The 17,247-nt window shown below is 33.7% G+C and overlaps 1 protein-coding gene across 1 annotated transcript; it reads left to right on the top strand.

Moving 5' to 3' along the window:
- Nucleotides 1-1,654: 1,654 nt before the first annotated feature.
- On the top strand, nt 1,655-6,499 carry LOC107496683 (stomatal closure-related actin-binding protein 1). Its single transcript, XM_016118000.3, has 12 exons — nt 1,655-1,978; nt 2,188-2,316; nt 2,636-2,728; nt 2,851-2,991; nt 3,496-3,564; nt 3,798-3,881; nt 4,268-4,448; nt 4,596-4,712; nt 4,866-4,924; nt 5,024-5,158; nt 5,271-5,420; nt 6,218-6,499. Exons 1-12 carry the CDS (start codon nt 1,697-1,699, stop codon nt 6,260-6,262), a joined length of 1,485 nt encoding a protein of 494 aa, XP_015973486.1. The 5' UTR covers nt 1,655-1,696; the 3' UTR covers nt 6,263-6,499.
- The last annotated feature ends 10,748 nt before the right edge of the window (nt 6,500-17,247 follow it).

The raw sequence follows: 17,247 nt of genomic DNA on the forward strand, positions 1-17,247 counted from the left end.
AAAAAAAAAAAAAAAAAAATGCCAAAAGGAAGAAAGGTGAGGCTGAAGTAAACACCAAACAGCTCAGCCTTAGGAATATGACCAATGCAAGTATTTTAAGTTTAAAGCAAAAGCATGACAAATCAGTTGGAATAGTATTAACAATAACAACAATGATGATAACAAGAGGAAAATTATTGAATTTGTGTATTTATTTTTCCTAGTATATTAGTTTAATACACACATTGTTAATTGTTGAATATAAAACAATAAATTTCTAAATTTTTATACCATATCTAACAATAAAGAGGATAAACATTTAGATGAATCATGCATTAGGGTGACATAAGTGAAAATCTTATCATGATATGTCACTTTAAGAATAAAATAAAAATAGGATTTTGCATTTACAACATATATTTTTTAAAGAAAAACTTTAATAGTTTAATTGTAATTAACCTACCTATAAATAAAAAACTTAATAAGTGCTATAGCAAAATCCGATTTTTTTTTTCTTATTTGTATATCTTGCCTCTATTATTTATGTATTTCATACACCTAATCTACTAATTAAGAAGTCGAAAATTCGAGAGTTTATTTCCATTTTAAAATAAAAAATATTTTATAAATAGTCATTTGTCTTTAAGTGAATAATCAACTATTAAAGAATAAATTATCATCTCATTGATGGATATCTTAATATAAGCGAATGTTAATACTTTAAGATGAAAATAAAGATGTACGGCTTTTTAAAAATTAATTTATTACATTAAAAAAAGCAAAATAAAAGATAAAATTTTTTAGGGAGTTATTCATCTAATGACGTCTAAAATATTTTTTTTTAAAAGATGTTTGATTTTCAATCTTTTAAACTTTAGTTTTTAAATTCTAAATTTAAATAATTATATAAAATATAATAAATAATTTTTAAACAATTAATAAAATATAATAAATTAAAAAACAAAATTTTTGTTTAATTAATAATAAGAAGCGGAACGTTTAAAGATTTTTAAAGATGAAAGTGCAGCTAATAATAAATAATCCATAAATATATAAAGCTAAGTACATGAAAGAAGCAAGCAAGGAGTTAAATTGAAGTGTGTTTGGTCACAAAATCAGCCAACACAAGAACACAACACAACAAACATTGAAGGGATCTCAAAGACAAACACCAAAACCTTGGTACTAAAATCCCAAAACTAGGGAATGGGTCCCACCTAAACCTTCCATGGGCGGCACAACATTTTTGCACACTCTCTCTCTCTCTCTCTCTCTCTCTCTCTCTCTCTCTCTCTCTTCTTATCTCTCTCCCTCTGGTCAATTGAAAAAGGTTGTGTCTGCCATCGCCACTGGTAAGCCACATTGTCGTTGCAGCTCAGCACGTTGTCATCGCCGCTGGATAAGGCTTTCTGCTAATTGCTTCAACTCAAACTAGAAGAAAAGTAGTTAAAGAAGGAGGATTAGGGTTTAGACTTTAGTTCCTTTCTCAAAAGAGTTTACTTAGACTTCAATTGACCTTAAGCCTTATAGGGTAGTTTTATCATATGTTTCTCTAGTTATTATATAGTCTGGTATGTGTTTGTGTTATTGTTTTTGTATTTTAGTTTTCATATGTATGTGAAAAACAATGAATTTCTTCCATTAAACTATGGTTTACTCAGTAATTTTAGCTAAAGTTTGTGTTTTTGTGATTGGCAGTTGGAACTGATTGAAAAAAATGACAAGGGTGACTCGAGATTTTGGTGATACAATGCAGAAAGAGGCAGTGCCTGCAGTATCCTCTGATGTGGTGTTTACTTCAAGTAGGTTCCCTAACTACAGAATTGGAGCCAATAATCAGATTATGGAGACGAAGGAAGACCCGAAAGTACTGTCTATGAAGGAGGTTGTTGCTCGTGAGACTGCCCAGCTGTTGGAACAGCAAAACCGTCTATCGGTTCGTGACCTTGCCAGTAAGTTTGAGAGGGGTTTAGCTGCTGCTGCTAAGTTGTCCGAAGAGGTTACTCTTCTTTCTCTTAAGCTCAATTTGTTAAACGTTGTTTATCCATAGGAATATAGTCATGTTTTCTTCATTTGTTTGTTCAATTTCATGTAGCTTGTATTCTTTTAAGTTTTCGACTAATCAGTAACCACTGATCATAGTTTGCTTTCTGATGAAGTCCGTCTGCCTTATTTTAGCTGAATTTTTTGTTGGCTGGTGAAATTCAGGCTAGACTTAGAGAAGCAGCATCATTGGAAAAACATGTTCTTTTGAAGAAGCTTAGAGATGCACTTGAATCCTTAAAAGGGCGTGTGGCAGGCAGAAACAAGGATGATGTAGAGGAAGCTATTGCTATGGTTAGTTATCGTTTTTATTTATTTATTTATTTATTTTTGAGTAAAGGGAAAGAAAAATACTTCATTTTCATTTCTATATAGTAAATGAATGCTCATATTTGCTCTGTTTAGTGCTTAGAGAAATTTATTCATATGAAGCTAGCATTGGGAATTTAGAATGTTGTTTATCCTCTAATAGAAATATGTTGCTCAACATCCCCAATGAAAAGTTTCAATTTTTTAAAAACAGAATATTCATTTTGACGACATTTTATTCACCCGTTTGCTATTGTTCAAGAGATTAGAGCAGCAACAGTAACTTATTCTTTGCATTCTTCAGGTTGAAGCTCTGGCAGTTCAGTTAACTCAGAGGGAAGGGGAACTATTACTAGAGAAGGCAGAGGTGAAGAAGCTGGCAAGTTTCCTTAAGCAGGTGACGTCAACTACTTAACTTCTTCGACCTATTTAAGAAAGTTTATTAGAAATAGAAGAAAGTAGGAATAGAATCGATTTCACTTCCGAAGTCCAATGCTGAGACTTCCAATTCATTAGTAGGCTTCTGAAGATGCTAAGAGACTTGTTGACGAGGAAAGAGCTTTTGCTCGTACTGAAATTGAGAATGCTAGAGCAGCAGTTCAGAGAGTTGAAGAGGCACTTCAAGAACATGAGAGAATGTCTCACGCTTCAGGGAACCAGGTTTGTGATATTTTCTAGTCATTTATCAAGCTTTAATATTGTTGAATTTAGATTTATTTTTTCTCCTAACGTGACGTTACACATCAGACTCGATAACACTTATTTTCTTGTTCATATATTTTCATGAAAATTTGGTACATGTTTAAATATGTGTACTTGTACGGAGGCATGTCACATGAATATTTTCGGCTACTGATCTTTGAAAAGGCAATGACAAACAGAACACAGGAAATTTTTCTTTAAGAAATTATCTTTTTGCTTAAAGGTTTCTTGCATTTTCCTCTTCCATCTTTCCATTATTTGTCATTTTCTTGTGATGGCCTGAACATAACGTCTTGCTTTGTGCTTGGTTAGTTATTGTTATTAGTTGCATGATGCCCCTGGTGCTAGTGTTAGCCATTGATCTTCTATCATAGTTATTTCCCCTTGAAAGTTAAATGCTAGTGCATCTCTTTACAAGTTTACGAGTATACTCAGCAGTTGTTGTGTTTATGTGAACTTTAGGACATCGAACAATTAATGAAGGAGGTTCAAGAGGCTCGTAGAATCAAAATGCTACATCAACCAAGCAAGGTATACATTAAATACTGAAAATGTTTTGTACTTGCATGTGGTTTTTATAGTGTAACAAATAATAATGTTTCTAGCCTTTAATCTATAATGGGATTAGGATAAGAAAATTGATTTATCCCAATGTGCTCCACACCATAATATATTTTAAATATGGCATCAATTTCTCTGTCTTTGTCTTTGGTGACTTATAAGAAGAGATAGTAAGGGTTTGAATTAGTTGAATATACTTGTAGGTCATGGACATGGAACATGAACTTCGAGCATTGAGGGCTCAACTTTCGGAGAAGACTAGACATTATCTTCGACTTCAAAAGGAGGTACGCCTTCCTCTTATGCCATGTTGAAGATGTGATATTGTAGTGCGCATAGCTGGTTCCGTGCAGTATGTTGGCAGTTGGTGGTAGTGCTAGTTTATGCAGTATGTTATATTGAATCGAGTAAATCTTCATAGTTCTTCGTCAAGTTGAGACTATGATCTTGAGATGTATTTTGGGGATGTTCAAAAAAGGTCTAAAATGTGATGGATACCGGTGAAGTTAGTTTCATAGATAAGTATTTGAGTATGGGATTCAACATTGGGCTTATTCTTTTGGTTGAAGTGGATGACAAGTTTCTTTGATTGAATTAGGGGAATATATGATTGATTGTCTTCCACCATAAGCTTCTTTCACGGTCACTGAATAACCTCAATTATGCTTTTCAGCTGGCAAGGACAAAGAAAGGTGGGGAAAGTGTTCCACAATTTTATGAACTAGAAGGCACTGAGACATTAGGTTCTTATTTGGAAATTCAGCCTTGCTCCGATATTGTTCCTGAAGTTTCAAAATGTTCAATCCAGTGGTATCGTGTGTCGTCCGATGGCACCAAAAAAGAACTTATTTCAGGTACATGACTTGCTTTTTTATGGCTGCTAATCTTATTAAGTTAGCCAGTCTTAATTGTTGATGGTGTTTTTTTCTGTAATTTTGATTATTAATATCATTACTTACTTGCTTATCATATTGTATATATTTCAAATTTCTCTTCATCAGGAGCAACTAAATCGATTTATGCCCCTGAACCTTTTGATGTTGGACGCATATTGCAAGTTGACATTATTTCCGATGGCCAGCACATCACACTATCAACCACCGGTCCAATAGATCCAGGTTGGTTTCAATTCTGGATCGACGTTTCTAATATAATATTTTTGCTTCTATTGAGTTTATAATTATAAATTTGCTTCTTTTATCAGTTTCAACAAGTGGATATTTCTGTGCAAAATCGAATTGAGTTTAAATTGCTTTTGTATTCTTCTGCAGCTGCTGGTTTGGGAACCTATGTAGAGGCGCTTGTGCGAAAACATGATACTGAATTTAATGTATGGTGTTATGATCCTTTCAATTATTCTTCTTTTTTTAAATCAATTTCCTTTTCTCGTGAAATCGTTTACATAATTACGTATTTCATGCTTCTGCAGGTGGTCGTAACTCAGATTAATGGTTCACATCATCCAACCGAATCAATTCATGTACTTCATGTTGGAAAGATGAGGATTAAGCTATGCAAAGGAAAGACAACAATTGCTAAAGAATATTATTCAAGTTCAATGCAGGTATTTTGAATAGCCGACACTGTTGACAAAGAATGACAAGATTTATAGTTTCCAACTTCTACTAAAACCTGGAATTCAGTCAACCAACTTGCTTTGCTCTTGTTTTGTGTAGCTTTGTGGAGTTCGAGGTGGTGGCAACGCCGTGGCCCAGGCGCTGTTTTGGCAGCCAAAGCAAGGGTACTCTTTTGTATTAGCTTTCGAATCCGAGAGAGAAAGAAATGCAGCTATCATGCTTGCAAGGAGGTTTGCATTTGACTGTAATGTAAGTTCTTCTTAACAAGTTATTGCTTAATGCTGAAACTTAAGGATGCTATTATAGTCTTGCATTTACCATATCCTTAAAATAGAAAACTAAGGGTTAATTAATATGTAGGTCCATATAGTTTGATCATTGATGCAACTGTTAGCTAGGTCTTATAGTTCAAAAAATTTCAAGAGTAATACTCCAAATCAGTTTTTATGAAATTGTTAGTTAGACATTTTGTTCTAAACAAAGTTTAATCACCAAATCAATTTCCAAAATTTTATTTCGTTATAGAAATCATTCCTTACATCAGATTATTCGTCTATGTGGAAGGACTATTATGTCTTTCTTAAATAACAATAGAGACTGATTTGAATAGTTGATGATTAAAATTTGTTGAGGATTAAAGTGTTCGACTAAAAATTTCTTGGGACTGATTTTGAATTTTCAATCATGTCCTTCCTTACATTGGGATATTGTTTTTTGATTAAATTGTTACATTTAATCTTACAAATCAGATAATGATCTATTGAATTATATGAAAGAGTTATTTTATTTTATTTTTTTTTTCGGGTGTGTGTGTGATGTTAGGTTATCCTAAGGGCTAGATTACTCACAATTTTATTTGATTTAAAGAGCTCATTAAAATTCTTTAAATTATAAGAACCAAATTAAAAATTTGAGTCACAAACTATATGATGCAGTATAATAAAACAACTTATATTTATATAATTAATGCTAGAGAATTGTCATATTTTAACATTAACTCTGATCTTGCTCACCATTCCTAACTTGGCAAATGGTTAAAATGGCAGATCATGCTTGCTGGACCAGATGACAGGGCTCCCTTAGGGACATGATGATGATGATGATGATGATGATTTCTCATTTCCCAAAATGTAATTATATGAAATTTTCTACATTGTATAATAAAAATAAATAATAGTATTAGTGTGTGTAATAGTAAAAATGTGCCTTGTTAAGTTGTTATTGCGGTTAATGGATACAATGATTCATACCTTACCTTATGGTCTGAATCCCCTTTTATATAAAAATTTTGTTTCACAAACACCAAGGCAATTGTTTTTGTTTGTTGCCTTTGTGAGTTAAGAGTTTACAAAAGCATAGATTTGTATTTGAATAATTTGAGTTAGAGACAAAAAATTTGCTTTGAGAATTCTATTTGCATTTATTTGATGAATAATGCTCTACATCCAAGTGTTTTTGTTAACAGAAAAGTTCTGCATACAAGCCCTAAGGGCTTGTATGCTTTACAAGTTCATTAACTAATAAACCCTCAAAACGCGCTGCAACCCTACGTCCAATACACGCGCTATATAAAGATCCTGCGTATTTATAACTACCAAATTTAAAAGATTTGTTTCCTTTTTTGTTCTTCTTCTCGTTCTTCTTCTTTTGGTTCTTCTTCTTCTCATTCTTCTCTTCTTATTTCTAGATTTATTTTCTTCTTCGTTCTTCTTCTTCTCGTTCTTCTCTCTTTTAACTCCAGCTTCGTTTTCTATCGATTTTTGTTTACTGAAATCAAAGTTTGGATTCGTTTTGAAGATAATGGTTGATTCAACTTCAGATTCTCAGCTGAATCAGGACGAAGTGGATTATGAATTTGAATCTAACGAAGTTCCTGAGGTTTGATTTACATACGTTTACTCTGAATTTTGTTGCAGTAATTTGTATAGCATTGTGTAGTTGAATAATTCGTGAACATTGACTGTGAGACTAACACGTCAATATAAATCTGTGGATTGAATGTAATGTATTAGTTTTGATTGATTATCTGGAATTTATAGCAGACGCTCGGGTGTAGATCAGAACTTTTTTGGGTGTATTTGTTTCGGTAGTGTGGGTGTATTTACAGTTATGGCTTTTTCTGTTATTTTAGCTTAGTTATTGTCGTTCGGGTGTATTATATCAGACATGATTGGGTATGTTTTTAGTTTTTGTGATGGTGGATTCTGCAGCATGTGTGTTTACAGCTTATGGCTTTTATTGTCATTTTAGTTGAGTTGGTGCCGTTCGCGTGTATTATATTAGCAATGATTGGGTGTATTTATAGTTTTTGACATGGTGTACTCTGCAGCCTCTCTCTGTTGTTGATGACCAGTTTGTTCCGAAGGTTGGAATGACCTATACCACCCTTGAAGATGCTGGAAAATTTTACAGGAACTACGCCAAGGTTGCAGGTTTTTCTACAAGAGTTCGGAGCACAAATAGGAAGGAAAACGAGATTAAGAATCAATTGATTACATGTAGCAGAGAGGAAAAATGAAAATCTAAAATATCTCCGACCAAGAAGATGAATCCGACAGCCGGTTTAAACTGTCCTACAAGAATTTATAAACACACATTGAAGGATGTTGGTGCTTGGATCATTTCAAAGGTTGTGCTGGATCATTCACACCCTTGCTGTCCAAGTAAAGCAAAGATGCTCAAACAGCACAGGGAACTAAGCATGTCCATTCGTCGTACAATAGAGAATAACGAGGAGGCTGGTATCAGACCAAGCAAAACTTACCAATCATTTGTTGCGACTGCCGGTGGTCATCGAGAGTTAAATTTTATTGAAAAGGATGTGAGGAATTACATTACCAGGGAAGTGCGGAATGTTTCCGAACAAGAAGATGCAAAGAAATTCGGGAAATATTTGTTACGAATGAAAGAGAAGAATCAGAATTTCTTTTTTAAGCTTGAACTCGAGGAAGATCAATCGATTAAGCTGGCTTTTTGGGCCGATGCAAGAAGTAGAGCTGCCTTTGAGTATTTCGGAGATGTTATTTCATTTGACACCACCTACAATACAAACAGGTAACAAACTGTCCCTGTTTATGATGCTAAATTAATGTATTTTTATGAATCTGCCGCAGAGGTGTATATGGGTGTCTTTTGGGTGTATAGAAAGCATTTTGTTGGGTATACCTAACGATTTTTCATTCTGCACTATGGTAATTTATTTCAGATATGATTTTGTTTGTGGTTCTTTTGTCGGGGTGAATCACCACGGCCAGTCAACACTTATTGGATGCTGTTTGATGAACAACACTTCTTGGATGCTGTTTGATGAAAAATGAAGAAATTGAATCATTCAAATGGTTATTTCAATGTTGGCTTCGTTGCATGGGAGGAAATGCTCCGAAAGGATTTCTCACCGATCAATGCGCATCAATGAAAAGGGATTTAGAGGTCTGTATGCCAACAACAATTCACCGTTGGTGTATTTGGCACATCATGAAGAAGATTCCAAGAAAATTAAATGGCTATAAAGGACATGCAGATATTGAACAACAAATGAGCCAAGTTGTTTGGAACTCTCATAGCAAAGACTCATTTGATAGGAATTGGAATGATTTTCTGCTGAATTTTGGTCTTGTGGACAACAGGTGGCTTTCAGGTAGTGTTGTTTTAAAATCTACAGCAGAGGTGTAAATTTAATTTTTATCGGGTGTATTTATAGTCTGCGTTTGGGTGTATTCTGCAGATCTCTATGAAGACCGTCATATATGGGTTCCAATCTATTTGGATCACCATTTCTGGGCAAGGATGAGAAGCACGCAAAGGAGCGAGAGCATGCATTCATTTTTTAACAAGTTTATTACCCAGAACAACTCGCTTATTCAATTCGTCAAACAATACGATAATTGCCTCGGAAGCAGGGAGCAAGCAAAGAGAGAATCAGATGCTGCAGATTTTCATACGGTCATACCGTGTGCAACCAAATCCTCCATTGAAGCTCAGTTTCAAGATGTGTACATTCATCAAAAGTTTAGGGAAGTCCAAGCGTAATTCAGAGGAAAGGTGAATTGCATCACTAGATTAACAAATTCTGCTCTAGGCTATTCAGTATATGAGGTTGGAGAACAAGTTCCCAGCTCAATATTCAACAAGTTTGTGGTTACTTACGACTCAGTTGCAGCCGAGATAAAATGCCAATGCTTATTATTCGAGTCGAGAGGGATACTGTGTCGTCACACACTAAGCGTGTTAAGCTTTGAACAAGTAAGCCAAGTGTCACCTAGATATATACTGGAACGATGGAGCAAGAAGGTAAAGAGGCGACACACACACATCAAGAGCAGTCACGACGAGTCACTTTTGGAGCCAAGAAGCAAGAGGTTTGACCAATTGGTTTTTCGTTCGCAAAATATTTGCGAATTTGCATCCGAATCAGAGGAGCTGACTGCAATTCTGCACCGTGCGTACGATAACGTCATGGCTGAGATGGAATCATTGAAAGCCAAAAGAAAGGGCACATCTTCATTATCTCACGAAGACGCCAACTTGGAATCCGTTAACGAGCTTCAAAGCCCCCCAAGGATTCGAATAAGAGGACGTCCAAAAAATAGGCTAGGTTCAAAATTGGACAAACAGATTGCAAATGCCACAAAGAAGAAGAAAACGAAAGTTTTAAGCGAGGTAAAAGTGATGTTCTTTAAATTTGTGGTGATTGAGTTTATTTTTCTCGTTAATAGTTTAGCTAATATGTGAGTTTGTTATATTTAGATAAATCTTTTTGATGCTGCATCAGTGGTGCATTCAAATTCCAACCAATATTAAGGACATGTTATGAATTTTCAGTTCAGGGTACCAGCAGCAGGGGACAACTCTTTGGGTGTATAGTTACAAAATATGGGTATAAAATTACTGTTCTGTTGGGTGTATTTTTGTGAATTTTATTGTGATTCACATTTTACATATAGATACATATATATACTTCAGAATCTTCTGTTTGTTTTTTTTTTTTTTTACAATGGTTTAATGGTCTTAGGTATTAAGATTTAGGGTTTTAGGGTTTACAGGTTAGGGGGTAAGGGTTTAGGTTTTAAGTGTTTAGAATACAGGGTTTTAGGCACAAAGCATCAGGGGGGATAGATTTAAGGGTGTATATTCAACTTTATTTGGGTGTAAAAAATGGCAGGTTATGAGTGTATATTTGATTTGATGTTTTCTTTCATATTACAGTACCTGTAATTTATACATTTTGAACACAGCACACAGAGTTTAATAATTGAAAGAAATTTTCACAATAAACTGCATTATAATTGTCAAATATTTACAACATGTCTTACATTTGTTATAAGACTATATAACATCTACATTAAGCAGTGTAAACATCCTGAGAATCTATTACATTAAGCAGTGTCAACATCCTCAGAACCTATCTGACAATATGGACTCAATAACAACGAGGATGGCTTGGACAGTCTTATTTCATTACTTCCCCTAATGGCTTCATGTTTGTCTAGATTCATGTCATGGAATAGAATCCGGGAAGCATATTCTACTCTAAAGTGGTCCACCTCGTCCTACAGTAAAAAAGAATATTCTGTTTAATCAACCATGTTAATTGAGTAATGTAATACAGAGTTATTTAGTTTTAAACATATTTACCTGACTCCAATTCTCCCACTCATACTTTCGCCTCTTAATGTTTGCGGGCTCAAATATCTCAAGCCACTTCATTACGTAGATAGCACAGTCATAGCTGAAAACAGAAAAATAAATTATAAATTATATATAGGGAAGTTTATATTTTCAGAGTGAAAGATTTATACCTTATCTTTTGACCCGAGATGTGAAGGTATGGTGCTAAAATTTCCCTGTCCTTGTCTTTGATTTCAGAGGTGCCCCCAGCATATACTTTAAGTCGTGATATTACGTATCCCTTAAAACACAAAACAAATCAATAATAAATGAATAATTTCAATAAAAGGATACACCCAAAGGAGTTAATAGTTACCCCTTATATTAAACAGAAATACACCCAACTATATATATACAGAACACAGAACCAACTTACAACAAATGTATTCAGCACAGTTCTCTCTTTGGTAGGAGATTTGTTGTGTACTGGGTCGACTATATAAAATTTCTTCTTTCTTGTATCAGCGACCCATAACCATCAATGGTCTGAATGGCAAACAGGTGCAAAAATCTGAAATATGTTTAGATTGAACACTGTTTTAATTTATTTGGCACATAAGCAAAAAATTATAATAAAAAGTTTTTGAAATGAAAACTTACATAACGATGTGATGCTAATTTTTTAAGGTCCAAGAAGGGTATAAACATTGGGTAGTCTTCCACCCTGAATGGCCTATTAGTTTTAGCGTTTAAGAATTACCCCCTTTGGATGATTTACAATCGCCATGTTCTACAAAAATTGAGAACAACCAAATGAATCCAGAAAATACACACAAATGAATAAACAACTCCAACCCAATTGAACACAGAAAATACACCCAAGTCAATAAACAGAATACACCCAATGTAAGGAAAATAATACATCCTAAGGAATGCAGAAAATACACCCAAAATTTGGTGAAGCAATCCTTACCACAATATCAGGGGGAGACAGTATACTTCTTCTTGAAACCTTTGAATATTTTGTTGGTTTAAGATGAAGCACATGGCATAGACAATCTAGAAAAACAGAATACACATCAATCAGGATTGTACTTAATTTTGGTGATAAAAAAATTAATGTTGTTGTGATATTACCTCAGCTTCTATATGCGTTTTAGGCACAAGTGATGCAAGGTGGAACTTTGACAGAGTGTATATATCTCCGGCTTGGAGTCTGCCGATGTCGTCAAACTCATCAGTTCGCTCATTTGGGTAGGATTTCACTCGTATAGCCCAGTGGTAGCATTTCTGTTTCATGTCAGTAGTATCTAAATCCGGCCTGACAGGAGTTTCAAACTTCTCGAAACTCTCTGCCCCACTCTCCTTTGGAATCTGCGGACTTTTTTCTTCTTTTGACACCCAACCACTTGCAATTTTATGTACCAGATTCTCTAATTGTTCTAGCAGTGTTGGGGTTTCTGGAGTTTTTGCCACGTGTTCATCTTGCGTTGACGCCCCCTCTTGCGTTGTTGTTTCTTCTTGGCTCGAATCAGTGAAGCCAAGGCTGAATGATGGCAACGGATCTTTTTTAGGAACGTACGATGCTGTTCGTGCCATCATCATCAACGCAGCAACGTCTTCTGGGGCTGAATTACTGCGTGATCATGTATAACATATTATAACAATAAGAATATACAGATGATAACCAAAACATTGATTTTACTCTAATGAACTTACATTTTAGATGGAGCTGGGGGAAGTGTGGGTGTGCTTTCTTCAAGTTCTTGGGGGGGTTCAGGAGTGCTGCACGACACATAAAATTAATCATGACGTAAATAAAACTATTCAAGGGCAATATACACCCAAACTGTAACCTAATATACACCCAAACTGTAATCCAGTATACACCCAATAATATTTCTTACATTTTTGTAGTTCCTTCAATTTGTAGCAGAGGGGTTGGTTCATATTTTGTCTCAGGTGTTTCTTCAAATTTCGGCACAGCGGTTGTTTGGGACACTGGTAGACAAACTTGAATCGGAACTCTAAACAAGAAGAAAAATGAAAGGTTAACAATGCATTTGAAAATAAAAAGGTTATAAGAGTGAAATATCCTTGAAAAACTCACATTGCAAGAGCTTCGGACGGTGTCGCTTTTCTCACAACCATCATATTCAAATCAGCCGGCTCACTGTGTGAATCTTCAACTCATTCTAAAATACACTCAAAGAAAGTCAAAAAATACACCCGAACAATTCAAAAGAAAGACAGGCTTTGTTTTTTGAGAACTTACATAATTGCAGTTTTTGGTTTTTTTTCCTGCCTTTTTTTTCTCGAATAAAACAATAAAGGGCTTTTTTTTCTAAAAAAATATACAGAATTAGAAGTAGAAGGTAATTAAAGAACAAAAGTAATGGTTATTTGAAAGAAAAATTACATGCATAAAATATTTGAGAGGAAGGATCATCACTTCCCAAGTTTACGTCTGGTATTCTAAACAGAGTTCATGTTATTCAGACAAAATATCATATAGTTAAATCATGATAACAAGATTTTATTAAATAAAGCTTCTTACGTTTCAGATGAGACATAGTGACCTTCCGTCGATCGCAGGTCAGCTTCCTTCTCCCTGCGAAACAAGAAACAGTTATTATCAAAGAAAACACGCTAAAATCTGAAATATACACCCCAACAAGACATACCCCTGTGCAGCAGAATTTTCATTGTTTTCCCTTAAGAATTCATCTAGATCTTCACTTCCTATTTCAGATCTGTCAGTACATTCATAAAAGAACATGTTAACAAAAATAATCATGATGATAGACGGTAATATAGCTTACAAAGTACTGTACCCATGATAGGATTGATCTTCTTCAGAAGATGAATGCTCAACAACAACCTTTTTCTTTTTGGATTGTGTTCTGGGTGAAAAAAACAAGTATGAATCAGAAATAAAAAATTAATTTTATCACAAAATATTATCTAAAGAAGTGCTTACTTTTTTGGTGTTCTTTGTGTCTTTTTCTTTTTTTTTTTGCTTCTTCACTGGTGATGATTCTTCGCTTCTATAAGTTATTAAGAGACACTTCTGTCAATACATGAAATCTTTATAATAAAGCCAAAAGAGAGGAGTAATAATTTCAGAACATTACTCATCAGTTGATTCAGATTCTGCATCAGAATCTTCATGACTCTTCTTTCTTTTTTTGGAGTTGATTCTGGAAGGCAAACAATCATTATTTAAAACATAGTAAAGATATAAAATACACCCAAATGAATGCACAATATACACCCAACACAATAAATAAAATACACCCATTTTAATAAACAACACACACCCAACTTGATAAACAAAATACACCCAAGTATGGTACTTACTTTTTTCCTATTTTGCTGAGTTGTTTTCTTGGTGAATCCTCTGAGTCTTCTTGAGTCTCAGACTCAGAGGTAGAACTGTCACTATCAGTTGTTTCTGTCTCTGAAGATGATGTTGAACTTGCCTTCCTTTTTTTGTTTTTTTATTTCTTGTTTTTTTTCTTTTTTCTCTATTTTCTTCATTTTCTCTCTTGTTCCCCCATCTTTACAATCCCCTGAAACATTAGAACTTTTAGTTAGCAGCATTCAGGTAAATAAAATACACCCCACATATTATGTTCACTTACCATATTTTCCTCTATTTCCGACTTCATTCTTTTCACCAACTGCTCCTTACTCTAGTTCGCTATCCAGGGATTTGGAGGTCTTTCTGCCCTCTTCTTGTCTTTATTTTTAGAGAGATGAAAGTAAATTATCATCAGGGCAAAGAGGCAGCCATCAATTGCCTTTTTCTTTTTCTCTTTGTAATCGGTTACGCCCTTGATGATAAAATTCAATACATGCCCTCTTCAGTTTCTCTCTGTTATGGTGTCCATCTCAAAAATTGGGGTCAGGTGCACAGGTGAGATTTTGTTTATTATCGTTGGTAAAAGGAATGCCATCTGTATATAGAGGATGAAAATCCTCTTGAACATTACGCGATCCTGTTCGTTTCCAACGCCAATATCCATCATCTCATCTGTAAGACTTTTGAGGGTCTTACCCTGGAATCTTCTAAAAATTTCTTTATTATCCTCAGAAAGTTTCTTATAATTGAATTTTGTAAGAAATAGATCTCCTACAAAAAGAAAAACAACATAGTGTGAAAATCAGTTCAAAAACACCAAAGCATCAGTTAATATACACCTATAATTTTTAGCGAGTTACCTGATGCCTTGATGTCAAGCGCATCACCCATTCTTTTTGGTGTTATTTTAAAAGAACCGTATCCAGTTTTCAGTCTGTTCTCCCCTAATTTGAAGTTGTTATCCAACTCCCTTAATACTTGGTGATGCACCCTTAGTGGTGGGATGTGCATCAAGCCACCGAATCCCAAATCCCTCACAATCATTTTCTTCTCCTCGCTCATGTTTCTGAATTTCTCACTTAATAAATGTGTTGCACACTTAAGGTCTTTGGTTTGCTGTAAACAAAAACAAAATTATAGTCAGATATATTTCTATTATATAAAACTGATTTCATCTAAGACATATATTTCTTCTTACATTTTTTCCAGCTTGGTTTCTCGCTGCCATTTTTTCTGAAATGAAAAATACACCCATATATGTCAGTAATATACACCCATAGATGTTAGTAATATACACCCATAGATATCAGTAAGATACACCCATAGATATGAGTCAAATACACCCATAGATATCAGTAAAATACACCCATAGATATGATTCAGATACACACATATATATCAGTCAGATATCACTCAAATATACATTAATAAACAAGGTCAAGCAACATTACAATGCCAAGCAATATACACCCATGGACAAGGAAATATAAGAACAGTTGCAACTTCTCACTATTACAGTATATCAGTTTAAAAATATACACCCAACAATTTATGCCACATACAACCAACAGATTACTTACTCCATATACACCCACCAAACTACGAAATATACGCCCAAAAATCGGTTTCCAGAATAACTACAACAACAAGAACAGTAGCAATTAGAAGAACTAAGAAGAACAGTGTAACATAGAACCAAGAATAACAGTAAAACCTAGAACAAATAGAACATTATAAACTGTAAAATGAGACGTAGAACAAGAAGAACAGTAAAACGTACAACAACGTAGAAGAACAGTAAAATCTAGTTCTTCGATTTCGAAATGTGGAAAATATATAGGATGAATAAAATAGTAACGTAACGTACCTTGTTTTTTCTGGAGAGTCTTGATCGAGAACTCTATGTTTTATTGATGCAGAGTTCGAATCTTAGCGACGAGTTGTATATCTTCAGTTTCGAATATTGCTTGAAAATGGAACGGCTATGTTTTCTTTGAATGGTTTTGAGAATTGGAAGATTGCGCCATTAACAAGCGCTTTACGCGAAGTGCAATCATTTGAGTTGAGCGCGTGTAAATAACGCGCCATTCAATATATTTCACTGCGCATGTGTAAGGATTGTGGGCTAGATGACTTGTATGACTTGTAGGACTTTTTATTTGTATGTGTAGCAGGCCCGTTTTGTTAACAAAGAGTTATATAACAAAAATTAATTATGATTAATATTATTTTAAATTTTATTATTTAATTTAATAGGACTTGATTTATAAAAAGACTTGATTTATAAAAAAAAACTTAAATGTACAACATTATTTTTATTTGACTGCAACATTAAAGCATGTGCAATTGTGCATGTTATTACTCTCTTATGCAATATTTTAGTACAACATTTATTTAACTCATAAAAGAATCCAATGTAGGGTTTTTATTTATCTCATTATTTATTTATTTATTTTATTTCTTCTATGCGTTGGTGGTATCGACCAATTATATTAGTACAAATAACTTTATTCGTTAAAGTTTAATTTCAGTTTTGTCATGATTTGAGAGTTAAATTTTAATTCGTTAAAATTTGAATTCATTCTAAGGTACATTCTTTCTGTTTTTCCTTTCCAAAAATATTAACACAACGGCAAAATTGAAACATGCTTAAATATTGTGGGTAAACAACGGCAAAATTGTAACATTATAGTGAGTAAGCTTCAACCAATATCCAAAACATTGAGGATAGACAACATAATTTTCTAAAAAATATATCTAAAAGAAATATATATTTTTTTAATTTAGAATAAATGTTCAAATAGGTTCTTAAGAAGTTTCATATCTAACAATTTGTTTTTCAATAAATTTTTATTTTCTAAAAATCTTTGAAAAGTATTTTCACTAAATAATTTGGTCTTTCTATTATTTTAAAAGGAGATTAATTTATCTTATAATAATATTTTTTAAAATCTATTATATATATAGATGCTATAGGTACAATTTTTTTTGTAAATCAAGTTAAACAATAAAGTCTGAGTGAGTTAGAATGATAAAAATTATTTTTATTGATATTAAATCAATTTATTTAAACTTAATTAACAAAAATATTTATACGTGTAACAT

Source organism: Arachis duranensis, chromosome 7 (assembly GCF_000817695.3).
Source record: "Arachis duranensis cultivar V14167 chromosome 7, aradu.V14167.gnm2.J7QH, whole genome shotgun sequence".
NCBI classification, from domain to species: domain Eukaryota; kingdom Viridiplantae; phylum Streptophyta; class Magnoliopsida; order Fabales; family Fabaceae; genus Arachis; species Arachis duranensis.